The 19,925-nt window shown below is 38.4% G+C and overlaps 1 protein-coding gene across 5 annotated transcripts; it reads left to right on the top strand.

The window, feature by feature from the left end:
* Nucleotides 1-1,076: 1,076 nt before the first annotated feature.
* gja5a (gap junction protein, alpha 5a) lies at nucleotides 1,077-19,622 on the top strand. Of its 5 annotated transcripts, none has more exons than XM_015363943.2 (3): nucleotides 1,077-1,306; nucleotides 9,829-9,911; nucleotides 14,289-19,622. In XM_015363943.2, the coding sequence occupies exon 3, from the start codon at nucleotides 14,317-14,319 to the stop codon at nucleotides 15,388-15,390; it is 1,074 nt and encodes a 357-aa protein (XP_015219429.1). In that variant the 5' UTR covers nucleotides 1,077-1,306; nucleotides 9,829-9,911; nucleotides 14,289-14,316; the 3' UTR covers nucleotides 15,391-19,622. The 5 variants fall into 5 exon arrangements, with proteins under 5 accessions (XP_015219429.1, XP_015219426.1, XP_015219427.1 ...); XM_015363941.2 differs by lacking the exon at nucleotides 1,077-1,306 and adding an exon at nucleotides 1,375-1,486; XM_015363942.2 differs by lacking the exon at nucleotides 1,077-1,306 and adding an exon at nucleotides 1,375-1,486 and having other exon boundaries at nucleotides 9,782-9,911.
* The last annotated feature ends 303 nt before the right edge of the window (nucleotides 19,623-19,925 follow it).

The raw sequence follows: 19,925 nt of genomic DNA, 5'->3' as shown, positions 1-19,925 counted from the left end.
TGACAAAGCCATTGTCAGCACAGCACTGCATTGGACATCACCATTTTTACACACAAGATTACTCTATCATTTATCTGATATACCCACTCTGTCCTCTGGTTAGAACTATTTCCAGTCTTGAGAGCAACCAAGGGAAAGATCTGTATACATTAAAAAAAAAAATAAAAATTAAGACTTATTTTACACTAAATTATCCAGTAAAAGTGACAAGAAAAATACTCCCAGTTATTATTATCCATCCATTCATCCATTTTCTAAGTACAGGATCACAGAGGAGCCAGAGCTTAGTTATTATCATCAATATTATTAATTCTAAAACTTAAGTTCCTTTTTTGAGTAAATTGCAAATTATGCTCTCTGTGGACATGTGGATCAAACTACCCAACCATGTTGTTGAAGCCGATAAACTGGCTTCTTTTTAAAAAAATGACTGAATAGGATCCTCAGGTCGATTACCTACTAACTTCTAAATGAACAAAATGGGCCAAAAGGCCCCCTCTTGTTAGAGGAGGCCTTAGTTTGTCTTGTTTTTCAATACATTACACATACCTTTCACACATGATACAAAAATGAGAGCTGGCAATCTTTGGTGTAGCTGGTTGTACTGGCAAATGGCTCACAGGTCATGTGGTAAAAGCTGTTGACATTATGGCTGGTTAGATTTTTAGTACTGTACATGTCTCAGAGAATGCAAAATTGGCACTATGGAGTACTGTATATGGAGCATTGATCAACACTACACAACATTAACTCCATAAGGAGCTGTAAACAAACTGTATGCACACGTGCTGGGGGAAAAAAAGTGGGGTAAAATATGGGAAAGCTTTATGGCCAGATCGAACTTCAGCTTCAGCTTTGACTGCAAGAGTTGTGGATTGCATTTGTTAGTGGGGGGGCTGAGACACGGGAGCCGGAGGCATAGCGGACAGAATTCCCATTGTTTTCTCAATACAATCTCACTTCCCTTCTGGTGCAGATGTATTCTTCTCATGAAAATAGAGGACCAGGGAGCCAAGAAGGGGCGACTGCGGTGGGTGGGTGGTTGGGAGGCAGGGGTGCTTGAGAGGAAATGCTGAAGCAATGCCAGGCATTTCTTACAATGCACCCTGCGTAAGATTACATTTATATCCTAATCTGTAAGCACTCCTTTAAATAAAAGTAGCCGGCTCACAGCTGCCACTGTTTGTCAGCCCAGAGGACTCTCCTGGCCTAAGGTTTTCCAGAAGGGGTCTATTCAGACTCTCCCACGGAGCTCCTACATGCCTTTTCCCGCAGGACAAGACTTCTGTGTGCTGCAGACAATCAGGTAACAAACAGTTAAACAAAGTCCATTGGTACGTATGACTGCTTTTTATAGATAGCTCAGGGCGATGAAAGCTTAAAGTGGCTCACACACACAGAAGCAAGCCAGTTGCCTTGATAGTCCTGCAAGAACTGCCCGTAGAAACTGATACTGAATGCCTGCATGCTGTCCGCAAGAAGAAAGGTAAGAGTTGCTAGGTGAATTGTGGGCCACTCAGGTGAATTTTCTCCCGCCTTGACATTTAAGTCACATGGGCTCTAACTGCTTTGGCATTACGGAGCACCTTAATCCCAGTGGATGCAGACATGTAAATTACTTCTCACAGTATGCTAGCTGGACATTTTGTTGTCAGGAGTACAATAGTGGACTTGTAAAATACTAATCTTAAAGGATCATTCACAGATTGCCACCTCTTTATCTAAGTAATTTGCTGTTGTTCAATTAAGTAATTCTGTAACTGCGTTACAAAGGAATTAACTGCCATCTTTGTGTAATTTTACCAATCTGATTGAATGGATATTTACAATTGTATTTCATTCACTTTTTTTCACCAAAGCTGATTCTTGATATTTTGCTGTAGTGGGCAAACAACATTTCACCAAAATGTAAAATGGCAAAATATGTTGAGATAGTTAAATATTTAATACAAGTGTTCTATTTTAACAATTAACTAAATGTTTTTCTTTTAAAAATGACTGATTATGCTCTGAAAGCCAAGGTGAGTTGATCTGAAGAATTTATGTTTTATTATAATTCATCTATTTTGTGCAAAGCAGATTCCTGTAAGGAGAAATGTATAATCCAAAATGAGTTGGCATTTTCTGTTTTGTAAAGTGCACTAATTTCTGTTCTTGTCTAAAGGGGCTGGATTAATTATGCTAAACATAAATCATAATATAAATCAAATATTAAAAATTAATCAAAATCTCAAATTGCTTTCTGGTAAGATTGTGAATATTTAGATATATTACTGTATTAATACATTGTGTTATGTCAAAAATACCCATTTATAATTGAGTTGTAATAATGTATGTACAGTATGTCTGGTTTTACATAGGAATCTTAATCATTACATTTATTTCAAGAAAAAAATGGTAGATTGGTTTGAGAACTAAGGGGTCTAAATAAATATTTCCTCAATGACTTCAGTGATCAGTAAACTTTGTTAAATTGGAAAAACTTTGCAGATGAAGCTCTTCTCTGATCATGCATTCATGAAGGTTTGTGTTTTAAGCTCTAATGAATTAGTAAATTTACAGAACACATTTCATACAAACTGGGGCTAAAACCAAAATGATCCCCATTTACTTTCACATTTTTTCTCATTTCCAGGCGGTTCACTGCATTATAGCTTCACCACATTATAAATCCCCTTTTAGCAGTGCTTTTGGCTTCTGATGGTCTTGCTGTGTTTGCTGGTGTCTGATTCATGCCCTTCCATTTGACAGGGTTGAAGCTAAGAAAACAGTGCTTAAGTGAATAAATGACAAAACTGAACTACACCTTTGGAACATAGGGTTTTCGATCAAACACAATTCTCCTTCATTCCTGCAAAGTGTCTGATATCAAATACAGGAAACATCTAAGCAAACATGCCACACAGCCACCTGTCTTTATAGCTTCCTGGACTGTTATTGCAGGCTCAGCACACTTTACTTATCTCTTTGCACATTCACTAGCTCTTGAAAATTATTCTGGGTAGGCAACCTTTCCCATCAAAATATTTCCCGTTATGCGTTTGTAAGAAGATTTCTTATTTATTTTTTTTACCACTTAAAGGACACACCACATTCATTAATCACAGCCATTTAGAGGTAGCGCAGAGAGCGTATTGCCATGCTCTCAATACAGTCTGGGGCAGAGTTCTGGCTCCTGGAGTGTCTGTTTGTTTTCATTCCAGCTGTGCTCAGTTACTTCTGCTGCGTCCAGTCACATACTCATTACAAGAGGACTGACGGCTCTCAAAATTGTCAGAGATGTCCTGGACATTCCTTCCCACGGTCCCAGAAGAACCCTAGACAGTTGATATAGGATACATTTGAAACTTTTCTATGCCTAAACTATCTGTGATATGGCTGTGTTACAGTGTTCAGATATTCTTTAGAAAGATGTCTGTTTCCTATAGAGACAGGAATAATTGATTTTGTTCTTCAGATTTCATATACGTCTGAACAGAAGGGCTTCAATTGGTTTCACACAATAGACAGCCAGTTTGGACAATTATATCTAAAAGAAAGGAGTTTATATTTATCTGTATTGACCATATACAATTTCTTGTATTAGGAATTTGACTTTTCGCAGACCCCAACTTGCTCTCCATGACACACACAGACAGGGAGAGAAGCTTGGGGTCATAGCACAGGGTCTGCCATTTATACGGCGCACCTGGAGCAGTTGGGGTTAAGGGCCTTGCTCAGGGGCCCAGTGGAGTAGGATTCCTCTGCCTTCTGTGGCCACAGGCCCAGATCCTTAGCCACTGCACCGCCCGTTGTAGTATCAGGATGTTGTGGCCTAATCTGCTTCACCACAGTCCAGCTTGGCTTCATTGGACTGTGCTCAAAACTCTTCCCTTCCATAAGGAAGGGCCACTAATGTAACATCACTGTAAATACCAGCTGCTGTGCTGAGATACGCTGGTGAAATGGGTGGAAAAAATGAGTCAACTTTCTAAATATTTACAGTGGGACCTGTTAAAAGCTTCACAGGGAAGTAGTTGAGGTGCTGTCATAGATTTGGCAGAGCTGGAGCACAGAGGATACATATACAGTACAAGGTTTTCTGAGAAAACCCAGCAAAGGGCTGACAAAGTGGGTTCTCCAGGTCCAGCCCTGAGTTTTAGCCATTCCAAACGTTTGGGACCAGTCATGACCCAGGAAATTGAACAGCTACAGCACTTGCCCACTCACTGCAGTCCCCTGCCATGCGCCTGACTGCTTCAGATCTTTCTGTGAATACACTGTGGCATACCGCATGTGTCACTTCTCCTTGCCAGTATTTGCCCTCCGTCACTGAATGTTCACAATCAGGACAATGAAGTATGATGATGTACTATTGCCAATTTAGGTAAATATTTAACAATTTACAGTTAACTTTACCGAAAAATGCACATACAAATATTTTATGAATCAAATTGGGCATTTGTGCTGAATTCTAACTCTCTGGAGTGTGAGAATGTTTACCATTTTTTAGGTTTCAGAAGAGAGAAATGTTTTTTTGAATAGTGGTGATCTGTAGCCACTGAATCAAAGTGCTGACCGTACATTTGTAGCACGAAGAGAGCTGAAGTGAACCCTCAGAGTAAAGCTACTTTTAAACGCACAGAATTATCTTTTAGTTCAGGATTCTGTGCTGAGTCTGAATTTCTAAATCAATCATGCCCCCTGCTGATGCTTCCACTTATGCAGGCTGAGAAGACAGAGGTTCGGTAAAATAATTTTGGGTTGAGGGAAATTCAGGCATATTTTTGGAAATATACTAAAATAGCTTGCCTGACAAGTGGATCTCTGATCTGGATTTGTGACTTCTGATTTTTGTCAATCCAGTCCCCTTTGTAACACCTCTGTAGTGCAGAGATACTGTATGTGGATTCATCTAAAAGCAGCCCAGACACAATACTTAAAGTTGTCAAACAAAATATTTTGTTTCACCCTCCTCAAAGTATTTTAAGAATACATTCTTCTTGGAACAAATGAATGAAGAGACAAAATCTGCTTTGCTAGCATTTGTTCTTATGACTAGTGAAATAGGCTGACACTTGTTTCCAAAATGACTTTAATTTGCACCTACTCTCACAGACGGGCATTGTACAACAGCAGTGTTAGTGCAACATCTTGTAAATATAGAACAGTAGTATTCTACACTGGATATGAAACCACATTTACTCCCTTGTGCTGTTTCGAGAGTAGCCTTCCATTCTCCTTGGTAGTGTTTTACATCTTAAAAAAACTCCCTTTTTAAATAATTTTACAAAAAAAACTTTCTTTATATCAGGAATATGTGAAATTATATGTTCTTAAACATTTTCTGCATCGTATTGCAGTCATGACCAAAGTAAAGTATTTACCAAACTGCACATTGTCTCTCTATATATGCGGTATATAACTTTAGTTTCCATCCAAAATTGTGGACATTTGTCTTTGCCATTACCATACAAAACAACAAAAAACACACTCAAGATAAAATAAATACACATTAAAAACAAACAATGGTTTCCTCTAGTGGAAAGGCAGTCAATTTCAGTGAGAAGTTTGTTTCAAACCCTTTTTTGTTAATTCAAAACAAGCTTCTCAAAAAATATTGCTTCAAGCTTTATTATTTCAAGTAATGGGCCTTGAACTGAAACTTAGTTTCAAAATTTAAAAATGGCTCAGCTAGCCAACCAACTGCTTCGGGGACAGGTCTTGTCATCTGGATATTGTGGGTATGAGTGAGTCTGGATTTGGGATTTCCTAAATGAGCCCCGGAAGGATTGGGTGGACTGGAGCTGGCAAGGATATCTTCAGCTAGCTGTGCCACAGAGATCCCTGCGTTGGCCAGAGACCTGGAATCTTGATATGTTGCCACTGGCTGTTGAATCTCCACTCCCTTGACTCTACAGTAATGTGTGTGGAAGTACTGTATCCTCACATGTCTCAGTGCAGCCCTAATTTGTGTAAGGGGGTGGGTCTTTATGTAAACTGAGTACAGGTATGTAAGGACACATTCACAGTCTCTCTCAATTCACAATCCAATCTTAAAAGTCTAAAAATCTTTATCTACTATGATTGTTGCATAAAATTATATCACAAGAAGACAAATAAGATAAGAGGTAAATAAGATATCTGTGTTTGATGGCCCACCAAGGTATTATTTACTCTTGACACAAAGTTACTTGCATTAATGGTCTTAGTATGACATTAAACAATGTATTAAATAGCACTATACCTCTAATGCTGTCCATTAAGATCTTATTGTCCATTTAGCGCTTAAAATATTCTGTAGCATTTTGTTGAAACGGTACTATAACAAATAAAGATGTAACGATTGATTGATTGATTGATTGGATAATAACTTATTATAATATAAACTCACTTGAGCTATATTATTTTGATGTAACTTAATACCAGGTTTCAAACAACTTAATTTGAATTACTTTGTAAACATGCGCAAACACCAAGAAACTTAAAACAATAATATTAATCTCTTTAAGTAATTATTAGATCCCCCCTCTCTCCTTGTGGGGATGAGAGTTAACAAACACTGATTCAAAACTAAGCAACATAAGCAACATAAAACATAATTTATGTTTAAAAAAAGTCGAGGATAATCAGATCCAAAAGCATGAATAGAACTAATCGTTTAGCTTAGTCTTTTTCAGTTACATATTTTTTCTAAAATGCATGGTTGGTGTAAGCGTGTCCGGTTTCTGTGCTAGTATCACATATTCTTACTCTCGGTCACAGTCTCTGTTTTCCCCACAGTCTCCCACCATGCTCCAGTCTTTCTCTTCTGACTTATCTCAGCTATTATCCCTGAACAAACAATTAAAGGAGATCTGATTGAAATCTGTTCTATTCAGCATTCAGTCAGGTGCATTGTATTGGAAGTCTGAACTATTGCTCATTGACTTTTCCTGTCCTTTTACGTTTTGTGGAACTGGGCCCTCTTATGAGGGCGATTTCCTTTTTGGAGCTTGGTCACTAGGAAATCATATTGTTTAAAATTGCTTCCTTCAGAAAAAAAGAAAGACGCCAAATAAACCTTTCAGCTTTGAACAGATGGATATTTTCCTGTTCCCCTATAAAAAAACATAGGGTTCTGTTCCCACACTAGGCAACTGTCCATGCTAAGACAGACAGAAGGCAGCGTTTAGGTGATCTGCTAGGACTGATAATATGAGATATTCCAGAGAAAATAAGTTTACAAGCATAGGAATTTATAACAGTACAGTATATCCATTAAATCCAAATAAAAAGTAAGAAGGGTGTAAAGGTGTACTAGTCCTATCAGAAAGTAATAGAAATGAATGTTTGAAAATCAAAGCCAACATATACCTGATGTGATATTTTTTGCCGTACTTACTGTATACAGGGAAATGTTACCAAAAATGACTCAACACTCCACTCCTCTTTCTGTAGTTCTGATCCTGTGAAGAATTTTGGTTTTATTTTTTGAGCTCCCATAGTAACATAACAGTTCTAGAGCCCTTTGTTTCCAAAGCTGGGGTCTTTGCTTTTCCATGCAGTATCTCAGGTGTGCTAAACACTTACACAATGGAAAAAAGAGGAAGCGGAAAGATGAATATTTTATTAAGGCATCCTGAGCAGGTTCATGAAGTTGTAGTGACTTGAGTTTGCGTTGTTCCAATAAAAACGCAAAACTATAAATTAAGACCAAACAGAGACACCTCTACCAGAAGTTCCAAGATAAGCAGTATTTCAACAAGCTCTAACAAAATAATTTAAAGTTAATAATAAAGTTGCAAATGAGAGGAAGTCTTTTGGACCAGCTTGCTTGTTTGGTTGCTAGTAGCTCAAATGCCCTAACAGTTCCATCTGTCCCTGACCTGAAGGTAGTCAGATTCAAGCACTTGTCCCGGCACAGTCCTCTGGGTAGATAAAGGAGAACTGGGTTGATATGGTCACCTGGGATTTAGAAAACCAGAATCTAGTCTCCATGGTCTTAATCACAGGCTAGCTGAATTTCATTTTCTGTCTGAGGCATTGTCATAGAGCAACCCCATCTGGAGTGTGTAACATGAGCTAGGCCACCAGAGGACGGCATAAAGAAAATGAATCATATAAATGTCCATGAGGTTATTAGGAGATTGGTGTCACCTGTCTGGAAGCCAATGTCCCTGCATGAAGGTTCAGAAAGTAGATGGAGGTTCTCTGCTCAGGGTTGGACTTGACACTTGTGACAGTGAGACACTCAGTCTCATGGTGTGACACCTTGTTGGTAAAGAAAGAGTAAGAACCTCAGTCTCACAGTGAGACGTCTTATTAGTAGAGGAAAAGTAATAAACAGACCTGCAGTGAGACATCTGGTTCATAGAGGAAGAGTAAGAAACTCAGTCTCACAGTGAGACTTCTGGTTGTGAGTGGAAGGTTGAAGGTTTCAGGGAGTGTCGTCTAGGAGTATGGAGACACCTTTCCATTGACTGGAAAATTCCTATGTAGCTCCCATTTATAAGAAGGGTGATCAAACTGAACCAAAAAATACAAACAAATTAATCTTACTATGTTGTTCAGGTGGGTAGCTGTGTCAGCATGCGTAGGCTGCAAAGGAACAAGTAATAGATTTATTCCATGCTAAAAACAGAAAGAAAAAAACACAACATTGTGATTTCTGCCTCTCTTTTCAGCATGGAATAAACTTATTACTTGAATCTTACTTTATTACATGTAAGGCAATGGAAATGATAATTAAAACTAAACTATGAGATTATAAGGAAAAAAGATTCTGGTTGATAGCTAGCATGGTTTCAGGACCAATGTTCTACCCAATTTATATCATTCTAGATTCTGGAATAATTAGTAAACGAGTCAAATTTGCAGATGATACCAAAATAGAGATGGCAGACACTGTAGAAGATACAAACAAAATTAAATAATACTTAGGAATAATTAATAACTCTGATAGATTATAGTTATTGTAGACTATTGCAGAGTGTTAAGAGGAAGTAACAGAAACATTTTCAAAATATATTAGGTGGTAACACATGTTGAAATTTAAACAAATGTAAAGGAGATATCTATATTGAAACATTGTTTTCAAATTATTGTCAATATAGGGAAGTAATAAAAATGTAAAGCATGGAATTTAAATCAGGAAATGTTATGATAAAATTATGCAATGCACTAGTACGACTTGATTTGCATTTTTTTACAAAGTTTTGGTCACCACGAAGTACAAAATACAGTATTTTCTTGCTCTGAAACCAGCACAGAGAAGAGCACTGAGATATATTCCCAGGTTAAAGAAATGCCCTACTTCAATAGGCTAAAACCACTGAAACTCTCAAACAAAATCTGCAAAGACGGGAAATGAAATGGTGATGTTACAAAGCCAAAGAATGGATTAAAAACAGGCTCAGAAAATGTATGCATGAAAAATAACTCTGTACTCAGGTCATATGTATAGGTGAACCCTTTTATTACTAACTCTAAGAGGAGCAGCCATGCCTCTCGAATACAAATGAAAGTCCAATTTAAGCTGAATCAAAGTTTAAGTTTGCAGTTCATTTTTCAAAGACCTGTGGAAATGAAATAATGCATTCTAATTTGAAACCATCTGAGCCCAAAGCTTATTTGCTTGTTAAAGCTCTGAAATACATTTGATAATCATGTATGCAGCATACTATTAGCAAACACATTTAATGTTCAAAAGGAGGAACCTTGAACTGATGGCAAAAGCTGCATAAACTGTATGTTGCTCCTCCTTCAATTTTAGTATAATTTTTTTCCCATGTGCTCTTACTCCCCTTTTAAAAAAATACAGTCTCCCATGGGGATAAGCTGGACTTTCTCATTATACATCCCTTTTAGAGAACAAGTTCAGAGAGGTTGGATATTGAATGCCACTATCTAATGATACATGGATTACAGGGCAATCGTGTCTATCGCATCTGGTAAGAAATACTTGTTTTATTCTTACTTTATTTGTGACTAAATTGATTAACTGCTAACTAATATGTGTAACAATCCCTTAAGCACAAGACTGAACAATTACACAGCTCAATGGATACTTTCAAAACCCTTTTCACAGTTTAACCACTTCAGTTTTAGATTGTATTTTACATACAGTACAAAATGCATTTTATCAACCTTTTCCTCTTGAGATATGTTTCTCCACTTAGTCCCCCTCAAGTCTTTGGTTCTTAGAATTGTTAACTTGGGGAGGCAGTCCAGAAAAAGTGTTTTGACAATAAAGACAGATGTCACATTTTTACACCTCTTAGGTCTTAAAGCCAGATTGAAATGCTAACAGTTCTGAAGAAAAAGAAGTATCCATGTGTGCATTTTTTGTTCTAGTCTGTACTGTATCTAGCTGCAGTGTTGATTTCAAAGCCCTTGCTGGTATATTCAGTGATTCAAATGTCAATAACACAGTTTGCCACAATGTGGACACATTTGGGCATTATGTGACGTTTTAGGTTAGCATTATCTTTCTCTACTGTACTTCATCCAAGTGTGCTCAAGGGCCACTGGACGATGTCAGAAATGATCCAGTTCGCCATCTTCTTTAGCTGGTGTCAGGACAAGTCAGTCAGCCAAAAATGCTATACTTTATTTACTGAGAACTGCAAAGTTCAACAAATTGTACAATTAGTAAAATTGTGAATTGTAAAATTACCAAGAACACACTTTTTGTTGTTTTATTACTATTTGTTCATGTGTGTTTTTATTAGAACTAATTAATTAAATTCAATTTATTTTATATAGCACCTTTCACAACAAGGTCGCCCCAAGGGGCTTAACAAAGCAAGTGACCATACAGTACATGTTGTGAATACAGAACAGAAAAGACCAGAAGACAACGGAGGAGAGGAACCAAAAACTCCTTAGTAAGGCGAAAAAAAACCTCTGGGGATCCAAGGTCAACCCCTTTGGGCATGCTAACATTCTACAATTAAAAAAGGAATAAATGAATAAGGGTATTAATCTATGCATCATGTCTTCTGTATGTCAGTACTCCATGCAGATCTCTGTAGACCAGCAAAATCCTCCTAAACGATAGCTATATCCACGATGTCCCTCTTGGATCCATGGCAATGATGCAGCATCCAACTCAGATGGTGCCCAGCCCGGGCACCATCTGGACATGTGGGGAGGAAAATAGGACAGTTTGGTCAGAACAGATGTATCTACCTGGTGTGCCAACACAGAGGCACACAATGACATGTACAATAGCACCAGCAGCCATGGTTGCAGCAGGCTATGATGTAAGATGTGAGTAGGCTAGGCTTTCAAGTAATAGGTCTTCAGTCTGGATTTGAATACTGAGATTGACTCAGCATCCCAAACATGGGGTGGGAGACTGTTCCATAAGCTAGGGGCCCTGTAACTTAAGGATTTACTGCCAACTATTTTTTTACAGATCAAAAAAAGGACATACCATGAAATACAAAAGGTATAGAGTTTGCCTTGAGAGAGATCACTGAGAAATGAGTTTTGAAAGCAAATCATGCTCGACATTCACAGTATTGTCAAACTTTTCCCTGAATCATGGATGCTTTTCAACACCTGAATTATTTTAATAAGGAAAAAACCTCTACTCAAAAAAAGCTTTTTTTGTCTTTGTTCAGAGAAAACTTAAATAATATGTCAAACGCAAAAAAGAATGTAAAAGTTCACATAAGAGAGAGAGGGCAAATTAAAGAACTATAAGAGATGATAAAGCATTTGCTCAAATTCCATAGATTTTGCACTACTCTACTGTCTACTGTCTTACCTCTTTCCACGCAACTAATTTCTGTGTAGAAATATAATCAAATAAGAGCTAAAGACATCTCAGTTCCTGTCCAAAAAAGATTGTTTTATCGGAGGGTAGGCACATCAGAAAAGTTCATTGTGCCAGACTGGAGATCCTGGTTTTAGTTACTTCTCCTTAGACAGGATTTCCCCCAAATCGTAATTTGCAATAATATATGCTTATGAAGTCTTCCTCACCTAGGTTTATTTTAGATGAGTTACTTAAAAAAATAGAACACTGTCATCACAGGGACAACCAAAATCAAGAAGACTCTGAGAGATTAATTAAAATCCCATTAATTAATCTGAATCTGAATCCCATTATATGTCACAACATCACACCTCATTCCTTCTCCTCAGTGTGAGCAGGAATCATCTGATAAAACAAAAATATTTTTCAAAATGCACAAAACATAAGATACAAAATGTAATCAACAAATTAATATATACGTATCTAAGATCATGTGGGAAGACAGAGCCTATCCCAGAAAGCAACAGAAGCAGGACAGGATACATCAGTCCATCACAGGGCAGAAACACAGACATTCACACAATCATGCCCAAACACTGTGAGGAAGCAATGCTAACTGCTGTACCAATGTGCTGTCTCATAGAAATCAATCAATATAGGGGTTTTAAATGGGTTAAACCATACTCTCACAGCACCCACCAGCTGATGACTTATTCACACAGGCATCTATATACAGTATAACAGGCAAAGAGTTTAAACAATAAGTTGGAGTTCTCAGACCCACAAATAACCCTTGTTGTGCTCCACCCAAATTTATAAAGATGTACAGTACTGCACTGTAAATATATGTATATTGTTTTAAGATGGACATGTGATTCTTCCCAAGCCCCTCCTCTTCGCTGAGTGTGTTGTGGGAAAGCTGGCTGTCAGAGGGCCCATGCTGTTGCTCTCTCAGGCTTTCACATAGCGAAATCGCTATTTATAAATCGCTATTTACATGCTGTCAAAATTCCTCTGTTGAGCTGCAGCTGAGCTTTTCCCACTCCCTGTGATGAGGAAGCTTTCCGGAAACATGTAAGAGATGTAGCAGCTGATATATAGAAAGAATTTACAGTGCTGCTGTAAATTATTATTACACTCCATGATATATATATAATAATAATGAACTGATAGCTTCAAAGCAGTAGATTTTTGCCTTTGATTTCCTTCAAGCAATATGTAGTAGTTGCCATTAATGGGAATAAATGATATGGACAATAACCGCCAAGGTGACTGTAATTGTTGAAAAGGAAGTGAAGAAAAACATAAGTAAAGTGTTACAAACAATAGTGTTAGAAACCTAAGGAGACCATGTGACCCATCTTCACTGTCAGCACAGTAGATGATTATATTTTGAAGCTCCAGACGAGAAGCTGGTATTAAAAAGAAGCATAAAGGGTGTGTCTGTCTAACCTGAGTTTTTTTTTTTTAAATAGAATATTATAAACTAGCTGTTGATGTTTTCTTTAACCTCTTGTGTTCATGGGGTACGTGGGTAACTGACAAGTGGATGTGAATGATGTTCCCAGGTAAGGTCTTTGTTATAAAGCAGAACATCAAGCAGGTGATTCCCAGCAACTGTAACGCCTTACATTCAGAAGCTATGGTTTTGAGGACAGTCTACAAGGTCTCTTTTAAGAATAGAGAAATGTCCATTACTATCACCCTAGTTGTATTTTTGAGCTTGGGTCCTGAATTTTAACTAGAAAACAGGTAAATTTTTCTGACATCAGTGACCTACAAGTATAGGCATTACTAGAAAGTTATACTAATAAAATGTCTAAATACTTTGCAATCTTTTTGTCACATCTGACTAAATACACCGAGTTATTTGTGCTGTGGTTGTCATGGATGGCGTTAGGAGCACCTGGTTGGACCCTATGCTGCGCTGAGACCGTAGGTAGCTTGTGATTGGCGTCCAAATCCCAAAGGCAAAAGTCGTAGTCGAAGTAGAAGAGCAAGGTTGGGTATCACAAGAGTCAGCTCGAGAGTATCCAAATCCAAAACGAAAGGCGAGACGAGGTCGAAGCAGGTGGAAAACAAGGTCGGGGAGCCAGAAATCAGGTCGAGAGTAGTTTACGTGCACAAGAGAAAGCCAAGGGTTATTCTCACTAGGGAGTGGGGCACTGAGTGGAGTGAGAGGGTGTAAATAGGGAAGAGCGTGAGGGATGACAATTGATTAATTAGTGCACGGGTGTTGGCAGGGAGAGGTGCTCGTAGGAATATGGTTTGTGACAGTGGTAGGCAAGGGTATGGAGAAAGTCAATACCATCTTATTTTCTGTACCCAAAGTAAGCTTACTGCTGGCGAACACGTGCACCCTGAAGAGGGTTCTACAAAGCAGATTTTAGGTTTCAAGACATGAGGCAGTCTTTATAGGTCTTCCAGCACTCTTTTCAGGTCTCGGCTATCAAGGCACTGTGCCTTAAGATCTATCCATAATGGAATGAAATATGAAATGAAGCCCCTCTGTCACAAGCAGAAAACATAACAATTACCTCTCTCTCCTTACCACCTATGGCAGGTCCCATCTCAAGTAGGTGGAAGCAGTGATGGGCGATTGGAGTCTTCTGGGAAATATCCTTGAAGAAGTACAAGAACACTCGACATCAGTGGGAAAGGTTTGGCTCACTGTTCTCTTCATCTTCCGAATCCTGGTGCTGGGCACGGCAGCTGAGTCCTCGTGGGGAGATGAGCAATCCGACTTCGAGTGCGACACTCTGCAGCCTGGTTGCACCAATGTGTGTTATGACAAAGCTTTCCCCATCTCGCACATCCGCTACTGGGTGCTGCAGATTGTATTTGTTTCAACCCCCTCCCTCATCTACATGGGACACGCTTTGCACACCGTCCGGATGGAGGAGAAGAAGAGACAGAGGGAGCAGGAGGACCAGGCCCCGAGCGGACAGAAGGACTACCTAGAAGAAAAGCTGGAGGTGTCCACCAGGGAGGAAGCGATGGGGAAGATCAAGCTGAAAGGGGCGTTGCTGAAGACGTACGTCTTCAGCATCCTCATCAGAACTGTCCTGGAAGTGTCCTTCATTGTGGGACAGTATCTCATATATGGTGTCCTCCTCAAGGCTCTCTACACCTGCGAAAACTGGCCTTGTCCCAACAAGGTCAACTGCTACATGTCGAGGCCGACGGAGAAGAACGTGTTTATTGTATTCATGCTGGCGGTGGCCGCGCTCTCGCTCTTACTCAGCTTGATAGAGCTCTACCACCTGGGCTGGAAGAAACTCAAGGCGATCATGAGAGCTTATGCAGCCTCCCACGCTCCTGTGCTGGACTCCAAGGAGCCCGAAAATCCAGCAGGGCCGTCCAGGGCTTGCACGCCCCCTCCAGATTTCAATCAGTGTGTCACGGCCCCCGAGACGGGGTGCAACCCCTTCAACAACAAGATGGCCAACCAGCAGAACTCCGTCAACCTGGCCACCGAGCGCCACCAGAGCCGGGACAACCTGGATGGTGAGGACTTCCTCCAGATGAGTTACATGCAGGGAAGTGACTCCTCCAACACGTCGGCCCCCCCTAACTTGCACAACGGCTTTTGTAAGGATAAGCGCAGGCTGAGCAAGAACAGTGGATCCAGCAACAAATTGAGAGTTGACGACTTAGCAGTTTAATACACAGTGCTGGGCTTTGCTGCTGTACAACACAAAGGCTGCGGAGAAGGGTTTTGCAGCACTGAAGTATTCTGGCTTAATGGGTGTTACTGGTTTAGGTTTACCCTTAATATGGAAGCTGTTGCTGATGCCTCAAAGTGTGAGCTGGTCTGTACTGCTAAATACAGTACCATCCTGGTGGCATTTTTATATAGAAATAAATAATAATTAGTCCGTTACTGATTCTGAATTTGCAGAAGGTGTAGCTTGACTGCTGTTCACCAAACACTTGCTGGATAAAACCATGACAGGTTACAACAGAAATAAGGAATAATCGACCAGACATGGCTGCAGAGATGCAGAATGGAGTAGAATGGAACTTATCACATCACAAGCCCTTCAATGTCACTTGAATTCACTGTACAACTTAAGAAAAAACAAAAGATGAAGCCTGAATTTGTTTTTTATTGATTTCTGGGGAGCATCTAACTTAGGCACGTCTACATATATAGAGCCAAACAGAGATATTACATACCTGGGACAAAAATGTTTTATAACCCTCTGGATTTTATTTAACTAAATACTCCTTTTTAACACATTTCTTTTTATTTACTCCTTATTTACTTTAAAACATCAATTAAAAGAAAATAGCAGTTGCTATGTATTACATTCATTACATCTAATTGACTTTTTCTGCTTTTTAACCTCTGATGCTATGTGCTGATGTGATACAATCCACTTCAGTGTCTAGACAAGAGAAGCTTCTAGCAAATCCAAGGGCAAAGCCAGAGAGATGAGGTCATGTCTGCAATGCAGTCTTCTGTTTATGGTCAGGTGAGGCTTTGGAGTGGACAGGTGGTTGTTTCAGGTTGCTGGGAATTGTGGTTCTACAGAATGTGTGGAGTTAAAGGTATTCAGACCCAAATTACTACTTCCAAAAGTTACACATTCATCTGTACACAATACAAGCCACATTCTGGGTTTGCAGAGCCTGAATATACATTTACCCATAAAGTAAGCAATGTTGCCTACTGCAATCCCAAATTACATCTGTTCTAGCTTCCATTTTTCATTATAGAAGTGATGTTATTGATTAAAAAGGCATATCTCTAAGTCTGCATTATTAAAATAAGATGCAACAATCCAATACATTTTAAAATGTCCCATCATAATCCTAAAGGATTCCTTTTAAATGAGCAAAATTTCTTTAGCTTTGGAACTTCAAAAAACCTGTCAGAACTAAATTGACTAAAATATCCAATGATATTATCCAGACATATTCTATTCCTCCTTTATCATTAGAAACAGTGGATGCTTCTTTGCAGTATTTTGTAGCATTATTTTTACAGTAATAAGCAGTTGCTTATTACTCTCCTCACCTAAACAGTTCATTTATTTCCAATCAGTTTGAACAGTTGTAGCTGTCGTGGGTAAATGCTGATGACTTCCTTTCAAACCATCAAACCATCCACGATCAGAAAGCTACTGTACCTATTCCTGTTAAGGTTCTCAGCAACCTCCCAAAAGCTCATCCGAAAGGAGCAGAAGATGGGGCTACACAGACATGCGGACACTTCAGAGATACTGATTAACCTACAGTAGCTAAAAGGTCTCTGGAAGGTCAGAGGTAACTTGCACATGCCACGAAAGCCCATGAGATCAAGGGAAAAACATACAAACCACAAAGATGGAACATCAGTCTGGAACTGGACCAAGGAAAACAGCAGCATTCACTACCACACCAAGGTGCTATATTTTCAGTCTCTTTGTGAACTCTTTGGTCACGAACTGATGTGTAGGAAGGAATTACGGCTTTTGTGCTCAGTAAGCGCTCAAAAGAACAGAAATTTCTTGTGACAAGTGATCTCCACATTTGATCATTTACACAGTGGGTTTTCATCTATCCATTCTATAATATTTTCAAATGTTTGCTCTGGGTATTTTGGAAGATGGGTCCAAAAACCATAAAAAAGGTATTACCTATAACTGTCAAATGATTTGAAATCCATTGGCAAGGCATGATACAAACCCCAGAGAACAAAGGTAAAGACAAAGAAATGGCAGGATAAGCACAGTGAAAACTATGCAAAACACATTTTTTCCTGCCACATTCTGGAGGTCTGCTTGTTAGGTTAAATGTTATTTCTAAATTGTCTTTCTTTGCTTGTGTGTGATGGACTGGTGTCTCGTCCAAGATGCTGTCCACGATATGTTTCTGGGTTACCATGAAATAATACATCTAAATTGATCTTATCAGGATTTTTTGCCTTTCAGAAAACGTTAGGAATTTTAATTTAAGTAAATAATTGTAATTATTTTAGGAACACGGCCATTTCATACCTTGTGACCTGTAGCAACTGTATTTTAAAGCATCCAAAATAATGAGAATTGACATTTTCTATTGAAACCTGTATAACAGTATGAACTGTTACTGATAAAATGCCTCTTTATTTCATTCTTAATGCCTTTGTGATGAATTTGTACTGTGGTCATTCTAAGTGGAAAAACACAACGAGCAATGCACTTAATTAAAGGAAATCCACTCCATTCATTTATTCCTCCATCCAGTCATCCCAGCATTCACGTTAATCCACTTAGCTCATCCTGGTGAGGGCCATGGGGATGTTGCATGTGTGCTGAAAGTGACACATACAGTAAGAGATTTCCTGTATGAAGTATTTGGCTGTATTTTAGCAGGTAGACAGTAATAACCAGAGGGGATTAAGCAGTTAATTAAGGTGCATTCTGGTTCACCTTGATTGCATTAAGCACTAATGAATGACGTTTCACTTGCAGCTTTCAGAAATGTTCTGTCCATTTTGTTTTTATTACAGCACAGACTGAAGATGTTTTGTATAATTGTAATGATGTTTTTTAACTTTTTTATGCTATACATACTGAATGTATGCAAGTCTTTTTATATTCAAGAACACTTTGCTTATTTATGTTTTGTCATGCAATACAAAACATGTTTTATGTGAAACGTAAAAAAAGATATATTCCCAGTGTATTAGAAGCAAATGTTCCTTTTGAGCACGTTTTTATCATCTTCTGTGTTGTCTGATACATAAAAACATGCAGGCAGGTGTGTATTATTTTTTATTCTATTCCATATTGTTTTAATCTTGTTTTAGTTGTTATTCTTGTTTAAATTAGACCATGAGTAAGCAATTTAAAATATACAAGGAAACTTCGCATGAAAACTGAATTTTGCAAATTGGACACCAATTCCCTAAATCTAGAGTGACTGTAGAAATGACAAATATATGGCAATTATTTAGTAAAATCAATTTTTTGTTAATATTTATCATTTCAGATAAAATTGTAATTGAGCTTACTAGCTTTGGTACTCTAAAAACTTTCTGAACGTTTAAATTAGGCCTGCTTGTTCTTAAATGACACCATGAGAAAGTCTGCCTGGTCTTCTTCACGTTTAGCTGCTCATCATGCTGGATGATTTTAGCACGTTGCTAAAAATGACGACAAGTTTTCCTTTAGATTCCCTTCTCATGTTAAAACACAAATGAGCAGTTACCACTGAAGGAGAAACATAAAATCGCTATAAAAAACATTTTTCACTGACCCTTATTATCACTATTTCTGGAACCCACTAAAGGTAATTTAAGCAAACGAGTCTTAGACGTCGGCTGATCTATGGCTAATCAGAGTCACGAACCCCCACAACATTTCTGCTTCTTTTTCTGGTGTTAAATGGGTAACACGGACAGCTTACTGTTGTCGCCTCTAGGTGGAGACATTTATCTTTGGCAAAAACTTACGTATTTTGGTCCATTTGTTTAATCAGAAACCTTAATTTAGAAAAAAAAAGAATCAGAAAACGCTCAAAAAACAAGGAGTATCTTGTACATGCAGCACATTATCTACGATACATTGGAGTGTATCATAATCACCAAACGTTATCTCTGTTTTAAAAACGTTTTAAAAGAGGATACATACAGTATGTGTAAATGTGAGGATCAGTCAGTATTGCACTGTTTTTTATCACCAATTGTGATTCATTCTTATGTAAAAACTTCCTGTTTTTTGTTTTTACTTGGTTTGTAAGTCAGGTTTATAAGTCGTTAACATGAGAAACCTTTTTACAATACCTTTGTTTAAAGATGTGTCTGAAGATTACGTTCAAAAACTTGCAATTTCTTCGAATATTTTGCTTTCTTTTGATGTGCTGTTTTTTTCATTTGAAAATTGCCAAAAACTCAATGATATTCCAAATAAACCTGCGCACAAACTAAGCTTCTAGCCTCGATATTATTTCCTCTGCAACACTTGAAGCACTGCGAGAAGTGAAGCACCTATAAGAGAGATGACGAGGAGAAGACTTAAAGACTTTAATACTTAGACAACACATGTGGCATTAAACGAACATTGTGTATGCTTCAGGGAGTGCAATATAGTTAGGACACCAGGATTCACACACCTGCTCTCAATACGTGCAATAGGATCTGACAAATTAATCATTTATTTTATCTAATTTTAAAGTGCACCTCAATCGTGCTCGGACTGCAGGCAAATCTGTTAAAGGGGAAAGAGCGCCA

The sequence above is a fragment of the Lepisosteus oculatus genome, chromosome 15 (assembly GCF_040954835.1).
Source record: "Lepisosteus oculatus isolate fLepOcu1 chromosome 15, fLepOcu1.hap2, whole genome shotgun sequence".
In the NCBI taxonomy this organism is placed as follows: Eukaryota; Metazoa; Chordata; class Actinopteri; order Semionotiformes; family Lepisosteidae; genus Lepisosteus; species Lepisosteus oculatus.
The sequence above is the reverse complement of the archived record's forward strand: the minus strand, read 5'-3'. Positions and strand labels throughout refer to the sequence as shown.

Bases quoted from the DNA above. Each gene is read 5' to 3' on its own strand.
- gja5a (XM_015363943.2), top strand. From the start codon at position 14,317: ATGGGCGATTGGAGTCTTCTGGGAAATATCCTTGAAGAAGTACAAGAA.